The following is an 18,344-nucleotide window of genomic DNA, read 5'->3' as shown; positions in this document are numbered from 1 at the left end:
AAAGATAAATGTCTGGTGAGCGTCATTCAGTTTGGAATTCTGGGATTTTTATTGTAGTTTGATCTCACATGAATAGACTGTCTGTGTGATTTCTGTGTTTATATACAATTTTGCACTGCAGTGATATCTGTAAGCCAACCAACATTTATTTTCTGGCTCCCATCTCACCTGATCCACCAATCAGAACAGGAACTCTAAATCAGCCTGCAGGCTCCACCCACCCACTGAAAGCTCCAATTATATCGCACAAGTGTGACATCATTATGTTTGCACAGAACCATGTGACCACAACCAGCTCCACAGGGACTATGAGATTTTAGGCCCGATCACATCTCGCGATTTGGGATTGTGAGACGAATCGCTGTGATTCCTCCTGTGATCCCAAATCGTGCGGCAGCCGCAGCACAACATAAAAATATTATCCTTCAATGACACCCCAAATGGGATGCGACTCTGACATGACTGTTGCGCGGCTATTGTGGCAAACTGCCCCCTTCAAAATTGTGTGAAGCTTGTCACCAGAAAAGGAGCAGGAGCTTTTTTAGGTGACAAACATGCATAGCGCAGCCTATTCAAGTGAATGGGTTACCCTATGCAACACTCAAAATTGCATGATAATCGCATTTCTGCTACACGATGTGAATAGGGCCTCATACTCCAAGTTCTCTTTAGAATTTGTTGGGTAAGAATGTTTGTTCACACCTAAGCGTTTTCCGCAGTGTTTTGCAGAAACCCAGTACAGTCCATTTAACATGATTTCTTATGGGAAATGCGTTTTCTGGAAAGGGTCAGGGACTTTTTTGAATGCAAAAAGTTACGTTTTTTTGTTCTATAAACTTCAATGGAAACGCTGCAGAAAAGCATGTATTGTGTTTTTGCTGCATTTTAAATATGCCTAGCAACAAGAAGAAAAAAGCAAAAACGCAACACAGAAATGGGTCAAACACAACCTTCATAGGTGTGAACGTAGCCTTATGCAGGCCATAGATGGGTCGAAAATCGGCCGATTTTCGGATCGTTAGTGGGCGATTTGGTCGGCCGATTTTCGGTATTTTGGCCGGTTTTTTTTTCCGGTAAAGTTGGAAAAAAATCGGCCAATTTTGCCGATCGGCCGATTTTCGCGGCAATTAGTGGGCGAATCGGCCGATTTTTTACCGATAAAAAAATCTGCGCATGAGCAGTGACCTGCAAGAGGAAGACAAAAAGAAGAAAAAGAAGAAGAGGATGAAGAAGAGGATGAAGAAGAAGAGGATGAGGATGAAGAAGAAGAGGATGAGGATGAAGAAGAAGAGGATGAAGAAGAGGATGATGAAGAAGAAGAGGATGAGGATGAAGAGGATGAAGAAGAAGAAGAAGAGGAGGATGAGGATGATGAAGAAGAAGAGGATGAGGATAAGGAAGAAGAAGAAGAAGAAGAAGAGGATGAGGATGAGGAAGAAGAAGAAGAAGAAGACGAGGAAGAGGATGAAGAAGAAGAAGAGGATGATGAAGAAGAAGAGGATGAAGAAGAAGAGGATGAGGATGATGAAGAAGAAGAGGATGAGGATGAAGAAGAAGAAGAGGATGAGGATGAAGAAGAAGAAGAGGATGAGGATGAAGAAGAAGAAGAAGAAGAGGATGAAGAAGAAGAAGAGGATGAAGAAGAAGAAGAAGAAGATGATGAAGAAGATGAGGATGAAGAAGAGGGTGAGGATGAAGAAGAGGATGAGGATGAAGAAGAGGATGAAGAAGAAGAAGAAGAAGAGGATGAAGAAGAAGAAGAGGATGAAGAAGAAGAAGATGAGGATGAGGAAGAAGAGGATGAGGAGGAGGATGAAGAAGAAGAAGAAGAAGAAGAAGAGGATGAGGAAGAAGAAGAAGAGGATGAAGAAGAGGATGAGGATGAAGAAGAAGAAGAGGATGAGGATGAAGAAGAAGAAGAGGAGGATGAGGATGAAGAAGAAGAAGTAGGATGAAAATAAGAAGAATTCCAGTCCAGCAAAAAGTGTCTCTGCAGAGAGCTCCGCTATTTCTGACAGTTCTCTGACAGTTCCTTGACATTTACAGCGGTTGAAACATTGTATCTTATTTGTTTCCGAATAAAAACATCTGTATCCTAAATGGAAACAAATAGATACAATGTTTCAACCGCTGTAAATGTCAAGGAACTGTCAGAGAACTGTCAGAAATAGCAGAGCTCTCTTCAGGGACACTTTTTGCCGGCTGTAGAAGGGATGAAAATCGGCCGATTTTTTTTACCATTGATGGTAACGTCGGCCGCTTGAACGACCGAATTTTCGTTTTTTAAAAGAAAAATCTGCCGTTTTTCTCCCCATCTATGGCCTGCAATACAGAGGTTCTGCACACTTTCTGTACAGTAGTAATCTTTGTAGCATCCTCTGATTTCATGATCTGAGTTCACATGGAATGTCGGTGTACATACAGAGTACTAGACATGTCCCTGGTAATCATATAAATACAGGACCAGACAAATCTAGTTTTTGGGGACCACATACAGGACTCTGGGGGTAACATCTTATCTAGTGACGTTCTCTGAATTCAGATCATTACTGTCTTTATAAGAATCCTAAAACGGTGGGGGTCACAGCTCTCCAGCCCCGACACAGACAGCATTGCTACAAGACATTTCTCTGGGATCGCTGTTCATGTCATCTCTCCAACTTTAGCTGTTTTGTGAAGTCACAGCAATGGGGTTCATCTACTAAAGGAAAAGACAGATCACAATGCAAAGGGAACATTCACTGAGCTTAGTAATAAGACAGATCTCTGTTCATTGTATATACCCAATCATGTACAAGGGAGAGGAAAGACGGGATTGTTTGCTGTCACATTGGTTTTGATAATTGGAATGAACACAACTTCACCATGTATACCGGGGTAGGATGAGGTCTACCTGGACAACATAGAGCAAAGCAAAGATCCCCTTGGGGGGGGAGGGGGGTGTTACTAGGCGGCGCCCTTAAAAAAAACAAAACATCACCCTCCCCACAGTAGTGTCCTCTGTCCCCTCTTTAAATCACCCTCCACTGTAGTGTCCTGTATCCCCCAATGTAGTGTCCTCTGTCCCCTTTACATCACCCCCCCCCCCCTGTACTGCCCTTTGCCCCCCTCTCCCCACAGTAGTGTTTTGTACCCCCCCAATGCTGTGTCCTTTGCCCCCCTCCCCCCACAGTAGTGTCCTGTACACCCCAAAGCAGTGTCCACTGCCCCCCTTCACACATCCCCCCACTGTCGTGCACTCTGTCCCCTTCCCCCCGGTAGTGTCCTGTACCTCCTCCTCCCAAACCAGTGTCCTCTGCCGTCCTTCACATCACCCCCCACACTGTGTAGTGTTCTATACCCTGCCCCATAGCAGTATCCCCCCCACAGACAAAGTGTCCTCTGCGTCCACATTCCCCAGTGCAGTGTCCCCTGTCCTTTTCTCATCAAAATCCCCCCCACTGTAGTTTACTCTGTCCCCCCCTCCCAGTGTCTCCTATGCCGTCTTCCCACAGAGTCTCCTAAACCACCCCTCCCACAGAGTCTCCTAAACCACCCCTCCCACAGAGTCTCCTGTGTCCTCCTTCCCACAGTGTCTCCTAAGCTCCCCTCCCACAGTGTCACCTAAGGCCCCCCCCCCCCCCCAGTGTCTCCTAAGCCCCCACCACCACAGAGTATCCTGTGAGCCCCCACCACCACAGAGTATCCCGTGTCCCCCCCTCCCACAGTGTCTCCTGTGTCCCCCCTCCCACAGTGTCTCCTGTGTCCCCCCTCCCACAGTGTCTCCTATGTCCCCCCCCCCCCCCAGTGTCTCCCCCATATCACACGGGTAGCACTGCCTACCTGTCAGCATGTGTAGAGCGGAGCGGAGATCAGAAGACAACACAGTGCTGGGTGGAAGGCGGGAGCAGAAGCTGCCAGAGTTCATAATACCAAGATGGTGATTGGTTGCTAGGACAGCCTAGCAACCAATCAATGAGCACCTTCCGCCCCTGACCCCGCCCTCCATCCAGCACTATGCTGCCTCCTGCTCTCCGCTCTGCCGATAATATGAGAGCGGTGGAGGCTGGGGGGAGGCAGAACCGCAGTCACAATCGACCTTTCAGATCCCTGCAGTCAATCACGATTGACGGCTTGCGACCCCCGATGTATACCATACTCACTGAGCATTCAGTAAACGGCCCCCAATCTTTTCATACATCAGACACATTTCTGGCACATTTGTATACATTTTATTCCATGTTTGTATTTGGTGTAATAAAGAAATAGAAATGTAAGAATTGTCTCACCTCCAGTCTGGTTGAATCGGTCCATCAATATCTGTACACCGTGCTTGAAAACAGCCTCACTGCCCCGACCTATTTGTGTGCACCTCTCCCAGTAGTCAGGTTCCACTTTCCTCATCCACTCAGCCTTGGGAAGATACTGCCGAGTGTCGCTGTTATAATTCTCTGTCTCCTTATCATCCACATATCCGATCATAGAGAACACAGGGAGCCCGGATCCCGGAGAGGAGACTCCAGTGTAATAATACCGCATAGAGTGACTGTCTGATAGAGAGACATGGAGGGTGTTCAGTAACACAAATAGCCAAGTTCTGAATATAACAATCCATAGTAACCAATCAGATTTCCTCTCTCAGTCACCTGACAGCTGTAAAGTGAAATCAGATTGGTTGCCATGGGTTACTGCACTTAGCAATAATAAAAGGAATAGACAACTTTCCATTACACAGCACTGTATATATTCAGCCTAGACCGACGTCATCATGGGAGAGGAAATACAAATCCCAACACACATTTCCAGGACATCACCTGCAGGAGTGCTATGAGGATCAGTGTGATCACCCAGCAAACTATCAGACTGAGAAGATTTCCAAACATATGCTGACTGCGCTACCTGTACAGTCAATGAATCACAATCAGGGTGGCCCTATACAACCGATCTGACAGGGGCCCTCTTGGGTACCCAGAGGAGAAGAAAAAGGCAGCAAGCATAGTGACAACCAGGTAGCATCCATAGTGCAGGGGTCAGGAGTGTGTCATGTACACAGAGCACACCATGGGATCTAGGCTGCCCAGGCTTTGGGGAAAACAAGGGAGAAGATTTTTTTATTCTCAGCAAATTATTTTTTTTTACTTGCGTTATAATCTCAGCCAATGATTGTTATTTTTAAATGCGGTAAGTCCTCATGCACACGGGATGTTTTTACAGCGGCTGTTTTTGGCTTTTGACGTTTTTTTCTACAGCCAGTAAACTCCCCAGCATGTTATAATATGTGTCCATACACACATAGACTGTAATCAATGTTTTTTGGCTGGAAAAACCCAAGACTAGTGGGTTCCTAGAGGAGTTTTTTAGCTGTAAAAACGCTCTAATGCTGAAAAATGCGGCAAAACTCAGTAAAATGTGGTAAATCGCGGCAAACTGATGTTTTTGGACTTTATGACCCAAAAACCCACTAAGAAACACAAACGTGAAAAAACGCACAAAACGTTGATAAATGCTAATTCAAAAATGCTATAAAACTGCTGAAAAACTTTACACAGCTAACGTTACCAGCGTTATCAAAACCTACAGAGCCTACAGAGTCTGGAATGATGACAGATGGGAGGTTTTATTTCACAATTTACAATCCTGCTGAGTCCTTATTGGAGAGATTTCTCTGCACCTGTGAAGGCAAAACTACCCGGACCCGTTCACACCATAGAAACGCAGTCCAGATGTGTTCTGATTGCGTTTCTACCTGAATGTTTTTGGGCACATTCCAGTTAATTTTCCCCTTTTTCTTCAATTCAAATAGAGACATATGGGTTCCATATGTCTTTGGTGCATTTTGGTTCATGCTGGTGCATTTTACCGCGTTCCAGTACAGTTCTGTGCAGAAAAATGCAGCCTGTTCTACTTTTTTTCTGCAACTGGAACGCACTGGAACTGCAAGCACTGATGTGAACTATGACATAGACAGCCATATAACCTACTTTCTGTGTATTTTGGATGCAGGAAAAAAGCAACTGAAACGCATGGAGAGTGAACTGGCCCTCCAACAGGGACCCAGGAAGCAGCAGAGGTCTGACAGATCATCGAACCATTAAAGTGACACTAAAATGTATCTTTTACTCCAAAAATAAACCTTTTACATCCACTACTTACAAGTCCTGTAATCTATTTGTCATGATTTTTTTTCTGTTATTTTTCTTCCTCTGTATAATGTCCTCTGTGAGCTCCCACACCTCTCCTTTTCCTCCTCCCTTCCATTTCATGTTTGGAATGAGCAGTGCATGTTAGTGGCAGTCATGTACACTGCTCTCTGCACACTACAACTTCCATTGTCCATAGTCCCTAGTTCATCTTAGTGCAAGCAAAGCTGGGTAGTCCCTACATCCAGTGGGACCATAGATAATAAACATGGCTACCCTCTAATGGGAAGTTGGATCACAGCAGCAAAAAAAAGGAATCTGAAGATTTGGAGGAGGCTGAGAGCAAGAGAATGGACTTTTCTGAGGGCCGGTTCACACTATAGAAACGCAGTCCAGATGTGTTCCGGAGAGTTTTTGATGCTTTCTGGTTCATTTTTTCCCTCTCTTTTCCTTCAATCTACATAGGGACATGTGCATTCCAGTGTGTTTTTGGTGCGTTTTGCTGCGACTGCAGACAGACTGACCGCTCTAAACATTGGTAGTGCTCGGTGCACCATCCAGCAGCTGTCAGAATCCTATGGAGTTGTACAGGCGGCCAGCAATGGGGCTGAATGGTGCACCAGTGCCTTCTGTCTGTACCTATATGCTGGAGTGTCATGCCCCCCCCCCGGATACATGCCCAGTGTACATGAGGCCTAAACTGTCCCCTGCCAGGCAGAATAGTCTATGTAAGTGTCGGCAGCAAAGACCTTCCCCGCAGTAACTGTGAGGTCAATGAGGGGGGGCAGCCTAGGCTCAGGATTATTCTTGGCACACCCCTAGAACATTGCCACATCACAGATCAATATTCTGTATACAAGACAAAGCTGGAGTTCCTGCTACTCACTGCTGGGTGCAAGTAAGACGATGACAAGTCCGAGCTTTACTTGCTGCACTCCTCTGATCACTCAGCCAGCACCGAAGCCTGTGGATGTACATGACAGCCAAGCAACCAGAGTCCTCAAAGGTGCAATTTGTACCGAATACACAGGGAGGTATTTACTAAAACCTGGAGCGCTCAGAATCTGGTGCAGCTGTGCATGGGAGCCAATCAGCTCCTAACTTCAGCTTGTTTAACCCCTCGCCTACCGGGCACTTATACCCCCTTCCTGTCAAGACCAATTTTAAGCTTTCAGCGCTGTCGCACTTTGAATGACAATTGTGCAGTCATGCAACACTGTACCCATATGAAATTTGTATCATTTTTTCCACACAAATAGAGCTTTCTTTTGGTGGTATTTACTCGCCGCTGGGTGTTTTAATTTTTGCGTTATAAACATAAAAATAACAGCAAAAAAAAATTGAAAAAAATAAGTTTTTCTTAGTTTCTATTATAAAATTTTGCAAACAGGTAATTTTTCTCCTTCACTGATTGCGCTCATGAGGCTGCACTGATAGGCAACACTTATGGGCACTGATAGGCGGCATGGATAGGCAGCACTGATAGGCGGCACTGATGATGCGCACTAATATGCAACAATGATGGACACTCATAGGCGGCACTGATAGGCAGCACTGATAGGCGGCACTGATAGGCAGCCCTGTTGGGCAGTACTGCTGGGCACTGATGGGTGGCACTGACTGGCGGCAATGCTGGGCACTTACCGGCGGCACTGATGGGCACAGGTGGGTGGCACTACTGGGCGCTGATCATCAGGCAACTGCATTTTCCGGTGATCTGCTGTGTCATTGGACCAGCTGTGTCCGTAGGACACAACAATCACGGAGATCGCCGGGTGCATGCCCCAGGGGCACGCAGGAGGGCGCAGTCTGGGAGGACGTCATGACACCCTCACAGAACTGGCCGGGTGCAGTGAAGCCCTCATGAACACTAGACGTTTTGATAACGCTGGTAATGTTAGCTGTGTTAAGTTTTTCAGCTTTTTTTTTAGCGTTTTTGCATTAGCGTTTAGCTGCGTTTTTCCGCAATTAGCAGGGTTTTCCCATGTTTATTGTGTATGCGTTTTTAGCGTTATTTTTTGGGTAAAAAAAAAGACTAGAAAAGCAGGTTTGTGGCGGTTTATCATGTTTTATCGCATTTTGCTGCGTTTTTACAGCTAAAAAACTCCTATAGAAGCCCACTAGTTTTGTTTTTATTTTCCAGCTAAAAAACGTTGATTAGGATAACATGCTGGGGAGTTTATGGACTGTAGAAAAAAAAAGGTCAAATGCCAACAAAAAGGCCGCTGTACAAACGTCCAGTGTGCACGAGGGCTTAAGCTTTGACAATACAACCTGGAAGCTGATCGGTTTCTATGCAGAGATGCTCCAGATTTTGCACGTTCCAGTTTTAGTAAATCACCCCCACATTGTACTCAGAATTCATAACCTTCTGCACATGCAGCCCTGCTGCCTAACTCACCCCCTCCAGAGAAGAGACCCCTTAACCACTTTCCCTCCAGAGGATTTACCCCCCTTCCTGACCAGGCCATTTTTTGCGATACGGCGCTGCGTTACTTTAACTGAGTTTAATATAATAAATCCACGCAAATACTCCAACCAAATTATGTACAATCCAGCAAACACACCAAGAAGAAATCCTCTCTAAATCACAAATACAAATAAATCTCTAGTGTTGCGCTAAATAAAAAACAAAAACGAATTAATACAGAAATAGTGTACAATTATTACATAACCAACGATAAACAGGGAAAGTGCTCAATGGTGAACCAATGCCAGAAGTTGTGGTGTGAATAGGGCTGACATAAGTGTAACAGTCCCTAGAGGGTCTATAGAACAGTCCCCGTGTTTTGTGATGAATAGCCAAAAATCTTCATTGCAATATAACCACCAAGGTGAGTCCTGCACCACCGTGATGACAAATTGGGGGCTTACCAGATCTAACTCAAGTCAGACCGCATACATCATCAAAGACTCCTCAGACCGTCCCGATCTCGTAGGGTTGACATGAACTCATGTAAAAATAAAAAAGGCGCCTCTTAGTGCAGATAACTTAAAAGATCATTTATTGAACAAAAAGAACCGAACTTACAACCATCATGAACTTTATAGGGATCATAAAATCCTCAAGCAGCAAGGAACAGTAAAAATGGCAATTCTTACGCGATGACGTCACAAAGGAGCCTCTGTCTGACGCATTTCTAAAAACGAATCTAAATAGTTTTGGGCATTGGCATATCAGGTGGATAAGGTCACTTGGGGGAAGCCCACATTTACAGCAATTAGGGGAGTCATGTATACCTGTCCTGTGGAGGAATTCCAGGGGGTTGATAAGCCATGTGGACTATTACAAATCATGACACGGACTATTTCTCTGTAGAGACGAGGGGCTCCAACTATTCCATCTATGCAGAGTTCAGTTCTATGACACTGAGCCGTGTTCTCTGTATACTTGTACCTAGTTGGCGATTCCTTCTGCCTTACTCAGTCCTCTGTCTTATCAAATGTTTGTAACTCTTTTTTCTTTTCTACTAAAACAATAAAAATGATGGAAAGTAAAAGTTGTGGCAATTTGTGACTAGCAGACAAAGAAACGCTAGTTTGGACCCATAAAACTTCATCCATTATTCCCCCAGGTCTGACCCCCACCGGGCTCTAGAGAGTAATAGAAGAGAACCCAACAAAAGGTGTGATGGATTGAGGTATTGGGAGGACATTACCAGACCCTTCATACAGTCAGACCGAAGCGGGCCGTCCAACACCCCGAGATCCACAAATGTCAGATATGGAGAGATACATTCCACCTGAAGTGCACGGCACCATTACAGGCACCGCACAAAGGTCTGATTAATCAGCAAGAAGTCAGATTGCCGTCCTAATGGATTTCAGACATTTCCCAATATGGCTGTGAAAAGGTGGAGAACCCCAACATTCTCCAGGAGTGAGACCCTGAAATTTGGTTAATTCTGTAAGGAAGTCATTAGTCCAAATGGTGGCAAACCTTGTATTAAAGAGGATCTTCACTCTCCAATCAACATTGATTATATTTCATCTTTATGCTGCCAGCATTAGTAAATAGATAGGAAGGTAAATCATATTTACTCCTTGTAAACTTTTTTTTTTTAATTTCTTCAGTTACTTCCTGGTTACCATGCCTAGGCAAATGATGTAATACATCCCAGAAGTCTTCAGGAGGGGAGGAGAGGAGGAGTTCTCAGCTAAGCACCCTATGCATGCCTGAGCTAAGGGCAGATGGATTTCAGGAAGTACAGGTGAAACTCGAAAAATTAGAATATGGTGCAAAATTTCATTTATTTCAGTGCAGCAACTTAAAAGGTGAAACTAATATATGAGATAGACTCATTACATGCAAAGCAAGATAGTTCAAGCCGTGATTTGTCATCATTGTGATGATTATGGCTTACAGCTCATGAAAACCCCAAATTCACAATCTCAGAAAATGAGAATATTACATGCAATCAATAAAACAAGGATTGTACATAGAATAATATCGGACCTCTGAAAAGTAGAAGCATGCATATGTACTCAGTACTTGGTTTGGGCCCCTTTTGCAGCAATTACTGCCTCAATGTGGCGTGGTATGGAAGCTATCAGCCTGTGGCACTGCTGAGGTGTTATGGAAGACCAGGATGCTTCAATAGCGGCCTTCAGCTCTTCTGCATTGTTCGGTCTCATGTCTCTCATCTTTCTCTTGGCAATGCCCCATAGATTCTCTGTGAGGTTCAGGCCAGGCGAATTTGCTGGCCAATCAAGCACAGTAATCCCACGGTCATTGAACCAGGTTTTGGTGCTTTTGGCAGTGTGGGCGGAGCCAAGTCCTGCTGGAAAATGAAGTCAGCATCCCCATAAAGCTCGTCTGTGGAAGGAAGCATGAAGTGCTCCAAAATCTCCTGGTATACGGCTGCATTGACCCTGGACTTAATGAAGCACAGTGGACCAACACCAGCAGATGACATGGCTCCCCAAATCAACACAGACTGTGGAAACTTCACACATGACTTCAAGCATCTTGCAGTGTGTGCCTCTCCATTCTTCCTCCATACTCGGGGTCCTTGTGCCTCTCCATTCTTCCTCCATACTCGGGGTCCTTGGACCTCTCCATTCTTCCTCCATACTCGGGGTCCTTGTGCCTCTCCATTCTTCCTCCATACTCGGGGTCCTTGGTTTCCAAATGAGATGCAAAAGTTACTCTCATCAGAAAAGAGGACTTTGGACCACTGAGCAACAGACCAGGTCTGTTTTTCTTTAGCCCAGGTAAGACGCTTCTGATGCTGTTTGTTGTTCAGGAGCTGCTTGACAAGAGGAATACGACATTTGAAGCCCATGTCCAGAATCCGTCTGTGTGTGGTGGCTCTTGATGCACTGACTCCAGCCTCAGTCCACTCCTTGTGAAACTCCCCAACACTTTTGAATGGCCTTTTCCTAACAAACCTCTACAGACTGTGGTCTTCCCTGCTGCTTGTGCACCTTTTTCTTCCGCACTTTTCCCTTCCACATAACTTTCTATTAATGTGCTTTGATACAGCACTTTGGGAACATCCAACTTCTTTTGCAATTACCTTTTGAGGCTTTCCCTCCTTATGGAGGGTGTCAATGATGGTTTTCTGCACAACTGTCAGCTCAGTAGTCTTTCCCATGATTGTGATTCCTACTGAACCAGACTGAGAGACCATTTAAAGGCTCAGGAACCCTTTGCAGGTGTTATGGCTTAATTATCTGATTAGAGTGGGACACTTTGAGCCGAGAATATTGCACCTTTTCACAATATTCTCATTTTCTGAGATTGTGGATTTGGGGTTTTCATGAACTGTAAGCCATAATCATCACAATGATGGCAAATCACGGCTTGAACTATCTTGCTTTGCATGTAATGAGTCTATCTCATATATTAGTTTCACCTTTTAAGTTGCATTACTGAAATAAATGAACTTTTGCACCATATTCTAATTTTTCGAGTTTCACCTGTATATGCTACATGAATTATATTATTTGCCCTTACTCAAAATGGCCACGGCCAGAAAAGCCTTCGGTATGTTTTTCTAAGTGATTTCTCAGCAAAATAAAGCATGGAGACATAGAGGGATGGGGGAGTGTCAAGGATCCGTTAACGATCACCCTGTCACGTGTCCACCACACGCCACGCCCACAGCGACTAGCTAACCGTGACGCACACATGCGGCTGCGACAGGGTGGTAAAGAGGGGGAATAAAGGGGATTTACACTAGAATATCTCAAACCGTATATAAGATCAGCCGTGATACAATTTCACAGCCCGCACTACCTCTGGCCACCACCAGATGGAGACTCCACTCCAATCCAGCTGGTCGACCAGACACTGGCAGATACGATCTTACATACAACCTGGTGCCCTGATTAGAGTTGAGGACCAGCTTAGTAATCACACACCCTTCTAAGGTCCCTTCAGTTATCCTAGCTTGAACCCGGGTGTTGATAACCCTTCCACTGTCCACACACCCCACACCAGACACACCACAAAAGGTAGCCTGCCACCACCCAACAGTTTATCCGCAGAATGGTCTGTTGAGACACCCCACACACACAGATCTCTGTCTGGCCGATCTGTTATCTTTTACAATCTGCCCACACACAGAGCAATTGCATATAGATTGGCAATGAGCTTAACCGAGCGTTTTAAAGGCACTAAATACAATACAATCTAATCTCTCCGAAGATATGAGCCCGTGCTTAAATACACAGAAGTTCACTAATTAATTTTAAGATTTAATTTCCCAAAGTGGGCAGTGCATAAAATATGTACAAAAGATAAAAAGTTACAGAAAATACAAAAGATATAAGAAGACACCCAAATGACTAATTACTATAAAATAAAAGGGAATAAAAAGACAGAATAACACTTTACCCTGCGGCTGGAGCAAGCCAGAAACTTAGCAATCCATTGGTCAATCGAACCAGCTCCGTACGAATCACAAATGTCCAAATGTCCGTGTACCCAATTTATTGGGATTAGGACATGGGCGGGACATTAGTCTTCAGCCAATTGACCCTGGGGAGGTGGTCCTGACCTGCCCACAAGAGGTACTGTGCATGGACCTGCCTAAGTTCAATTGGGCCAAGACTGGCCTGAACACCAAGTCGGGGATTGGATTTCTGACACCAGCGCGTCAGCCCGATCGCAACAGTACCAAACACCATCAGACTGTCGCACCCCCACGTCATCTAACCATTCCATGCCTTTTCCTGGCTTTCTCCCCAAGCCACAAATATGATTTTCATATGCAAATGCAGCGTACAGCAGGCCCTGCGCAACGGAAGCATTTCCATCTCTCTCCAACTAATATTTCATCTTTTATAAGAGATTAAACATACCCCTTTGATGAATGCACAAACCTAGCCCTCCTGTCTCCTATAACAAGTTCCTAAACAGGTTTTCCCAGCAAGTGATAATCTCATTAACACAAAGGTGTCACCTCCAGGAACCTGGCTTTAGGCTAATTAATGCTAATTAATGCTAATTGATGATTGAGTCTGTAAGGCCTATTGTGTAATTGTGTTTACATACACATCTGATCCCAGATCAATTGATGACCTCTTGTTTGTACCATCTATTCATTTCCCTACTGCCCAGGGGCTCAATATACATCCTAATTAGCAAACTGTTCCTGAACACACCTTTGCAATGAAAGGGCCTGACATAATCTAATCTACTCAACCTGTTATGGCTATGATACCATATTTTCACTCAAATCTTACATGTCCGTTACAGGGAGCTTGCTCTGTATGATAAAAATGAATGAAATATTGTGTTTGGTTTGGGTGCTCAGATGCCGTGCAGATCCACTATTGTCACCATCCAATCCAACAACATTACCTCTTTATTAGCAATAAAACCTGACAGGGGTTCTAATCCTCCTCCACTGTATCCATCCCCCTGGATATCACGTCCTGAGATAAATGCCGCACGCCTTGTTTTAGTATTGGGGTTTTTTTTTGTGAATTGCAAAAAAATGTTAGAAAAATGCTACGAGGTATTTTATATCAAATTGTAAAGCAGAAAATACGGTTTTGCGAGGATTCCGGCTGAGCGGTAGAATGCTGAGCGAGCGTGTGATATGTCTAGAGGAAACCTGCAGCATTTCCTGGTACAGCATACAGCTGGTCATAGGGGGGGGCTGTACACCCCTGTACATTTATATCTGTGCAGGTGTAACATCACTACTCCCCATATACAGGAAATATCAGTACAGGTGTGACATCACTACTCCCCATATACAGGAGATATCCGTACAGGTGTGACATCACCACTCCCCATATACAGGAGATATCCGTACAGGTGTGACCTCACCACTCCCCATATACAGGAGATATCTGTACAGGTGTGACATCACTACTCCCCATATAAAGGTGATATCCGTACAGGTGTGACATCACCACTCTCCATATACAGGAGATATCCGTACAGGTGTGACATCACTACTCCCCATATACAGGGGATATCCGTACAGGTGTGACATCACTACTCCCCATATACAGGGGATATCTGTACAGGTGTGACATCACTACTCCCCATATACAGGGGATATCCGTACAGGTGTGACATCACTACTCCCCATATACAGGGGATATCTGTACAGGTGTGACATCACTACTCCCCATATACAGGGGATATCTGTACAGGTGTGACATCACTGCTCCCCATATACAGGAGATATCTGTACAGGTGTGACATCACTACTCCCCATATACAGGAGATATCCGTACAGGTGTGACATCACAATTATATAACATTGTCTCTCCTAATATCAGGAAATATATGACATCCTATTTATAAATAACAGCCCCTCCCCCCCGACTCACCTCCAAACACCCCAGAGACCCCCATAATAATCAGGATGAGGGGGATCATCTTCTTCCTCCTCACAGAGACCCCAAAACTCAGCTCCGTACACCTCACACAGCCCGGGGAGAGTCACATGGTGAGTCAGGACTCTTGAACAGGAGGGCGGAACTGTGTGCTGATTGGATGATTTTGGCTCTGACCAATAAGAAAATTAACTCAGGGCTGTCACCAGTTGCCGGGTAGAGGGAGTGTGCTCAGGATGGCTCAATGCAATGTATAGAAGAGGAAAATGAAAGAGAAATGTGATGTACACAAATGTCCAATCTCCTCCCACCAGAGGACCACCGCCCCGCCCACCGACACTGCAACATCAATCTGATGGGCACTGATAGGCCGCACTAATGGGCACTCATGAGAAGGCACTGATGAGGTTGCACTGATATGCAGCTCAGATGGGCACTGAAAGAGGTCCACCGCACCGTCACTCTGATGGGCACTGATGAGGCTGCACTGATGGGCACTGATAGGCTGCTCTAATGGCATTGTTGCCAACATTTCCCACAAATTTTTAGGGACACTTTTTTTCCCCTGTATGTCCAGAAAGGTGGTGTGGGCGGAGTATCATTTTAATTGAGGGTGGGGCATTCAGTTGTGGGTGTGGATCAACATCAGTTGTGAAAAACGCGGCGTGCGATGATGGATGATGGCGTCAGCAAGCACTGACTGGGACACATTGGGTTTACAAGCACACTGTGTAATTTCTGGCAGTCAGGACAATGCCACATGAATACAGAGACGCCATCTTTGTTGGCACACAGCACTTTGTTCTAACATTGTAGATAGAAGTAGAAGTGTCTCCATTTTCATTGGCCGTGTCCTGACTGGGAGACATTGGACCGTGTAGATTTAATCCCGATATCTCCCAGTCAGTGCTGCCAGAAATCCGGAGAGATGTGCCCATTGCAGACTTTATTCCCTTCTATAATAGCCCAGCAGGTGTGGAAATCCCCGGCCCCAGCACAGCGCTCACCTCCATTGCTGACACTTCACTAGTAGAATGAAGGGGGGCTGAGGCTGGCTGTACCCCCTCCCCCCAACTCCCACTGCCTCGGGGGTGCTGGGGATGTCGGAGTCCTCCCTGTCATCTCCTGGACCGAGCTTCTGGGGAGGAGATAGGGGGAGGGATGGGTCTCCAACACCGTTCTGTGTCTCCTCTTGCCGGCAGCTTATGCCATCCAGTGACAGGTCCCGGTCTCGTCTACATTGCTCCGGCGGAGGGATACAAAAGTGGTCGGGAGTTTATTATTAAAGTAGAGCTCCACCCAAAAGGGAAGTTCCGCTTTAAGCCTTTGTCCCCCCACTCCCCATTAAGGATTGGGGGGGGAGCGGATACCCAAATGTGACATGTACCCACTCCCAATTCTGCTGTGATCACCTAGGCGATTGGAAGCGGAAGTTGTCTTCCCCCCTCCCTCCCCGTAGTCTTCTGGGACATGTGACAGGTTCCAGAAGACTACGGGGCCATTCACAAACCAATCACAGAGCGGCACAGGCCCCACAATCACAGGTCGGCACAGACCGTCCAATCACAGGTCGGCACAGATCGTCCAATCACAGAGCAGTACAGACATTGACAACCATATAACCTACTTTCTGTGCGTTTTGAATGCAGAAAAAAAGCACCCTGAGCTCAAGTTCACACTGATGCGGTGTGTGGGATTCACTCCACTTTCCGTGAGATTCCCGCACCACATCTTGATCGCACCCCATTCATGTGACCCCGGCAGGTGTGAATGTTAAGATAACACCCAAAATCGTATCACAAAACGCGGTGCGATGTGCAGAATCGGATCACATGGGTGTGAATATTCTGCAATCCGATTCTAGTGCGGACAAAAAAAGGGTCCTGTACTATTTTGGTGCGGATGCGGAGCGATCTGAGCCATAAAAAATGTACGGCTCAAACTGCACCCCACAGAGACCGCATGTGATTTGCACAGGAATGCAGTGTGGTTCCTGTGTGGATCCCATGCGATGTGTCGCACCGCATCAGTGTGAACCCGGCAGAAACGCATGTAGTGTGAACCCGGCAGAAACGCATGTAGTGGGACCCCGGCAGAAACGCATGCAGTGTGAACTGGCCCTAAACTATTTTACCTCTTTATTAGCAATAAAAACTGACAGGGGTTCTAATCCTTCTCCACTGTATCCATCCCCCTGGATATCACGTCCTGAGATAAATGCCGCATGCCTTGTTTTAGTATTGGGGGGTTTTGTGAATTGCAAAAGAATGTTAGAAAAACACTACGAGGTATTTTATATCAAATTCTAATGCAGAAAATACGGCTTTGTGAGGATTCCGGCTGAGCGGTAGAATGCTGAGCGAGCGTGTGATATGTCTAGAGGAAACCTGCAGCATTTCCTGATAGAGCATACAGCTGGTCATAGAGGGGGGGGGGGGGGGCTGTACACCCCTGTACATTTATATCTGTGTGTGACATCACACTACTCCCCATATACAGGAAATATCCGTACAGGTGTGACATCACCGCTCTCCATATACGGGAGATGTCCGTACAGGTGTGACATCACCACTCCCCACATACAGGAGATATCCATACAGGTGTGACATCACCACTCTCCATATACAGGAGATATCCGTACAGGTGTGACATCACCGCTCTCCATATACAGGAGATATCCGTACAGGTGTGACATCACCGCTCCCCATATACAGGAGATATCTGTACAGGTGTGACATCACTACTCCCCATATACAGGAGATATCCGTACAGGTGTGACATCACCACTCCCCATATACAGGAGATATCAGTACAGGTGTGACATCACTACTCCCCATATACAGGAGATATCCGTACAGGTGTGACATCACTACTCCCCATATACAGGGGATATCTGTACAGGTGTGACATCACCACTCCCCATATACAGGAGATATCTGTACAGGTGTGACATCACCACTCCCCATATACAGGAGATATCCGTACAGGTGTGACATCACCACTCCCCATATACAGGGGATATCCGTACAGGTGTGACATCACTAATATATAACATTCTCTCCTAATATCAGGAAATTTATGACATCATATTTATAAATAACAGCCCCTCCCCCCCAGACTCACCTCCATACACCACGGACACCCCGATAATAATCAGGATGAGGGGGATCATCTTCTTCCTCCTCACAGAGACCCCAAAACTCAGCTCCACCCACCTCACACAGCCCGGGGAGAGTCACACGATGAGTGAGGACTCTGTGTAGAGGAGGGCGGAGCTGTGTGCTGATTGGATGATTTTGGCTCTCTGACCAATAAGAAAATTAACTCAGGGCTGTCACCAGTTGCCGGGTAGAGGGAGTGTGCTCAGGATGGCTCAATGCAATGTATAGAAGAGGAGAGTGAAAGAGAAATGTGATGTACACA

The 18,344-nt window shown here is 45.7% G+C and overlaps 1 protein-coding gene across 5 annotated transcripts in view; it reads right to left on the bottom strand.

Moving 5' to 3' along the window:
- The window catches only part of LOC149440896 (class I histocompatibility antigen, F10 alpha chain-like), a 90,105-nt gene that overhangs the window by 68,375 nt on the left and 3,386 nt on the right, over window positions 1-18,344 (bottom strand). For 3 of the 5 annotated variants that reach the window (XM_089658005.1, XM_089658009.1, XM_089658008.1), the window contains exon 2: window positions 4,269-4,529. In XM_089658005.1, coding sequence (XP_089514131.1) covers window positions 4,269-4,529 — 261 coding nt within the window. Of the gene's footprint in view, window positions 1-4,268; window positions 4,530-14,915; window positions 15,054-18,044; window positions 18,182-18,344 lie in introns of those variants that run through there. The other 2 variants (XM_089658007.1, XM_089658006.1) reach the window with 2 other exon arrangements.

This window comes from Staurois parvus, unplaced genomic scaffold (genome assembly GCF_062004578.1).
Source record: "Staurois parvus isolate SC_StPar_1 unplaced genomic scaffold, SC_StPar_1.0 ptg001049l, whole genome shotgun sequence".
Taxonomy (NCBI): Eukaryota; Metazoa; Chordata; class Amphibia; order Anura; family Ranidae; genus Staurois; species Staurois parvus.
This window is presented reverse-complemented; position numbering and strand designations above follow the sequence as displayed.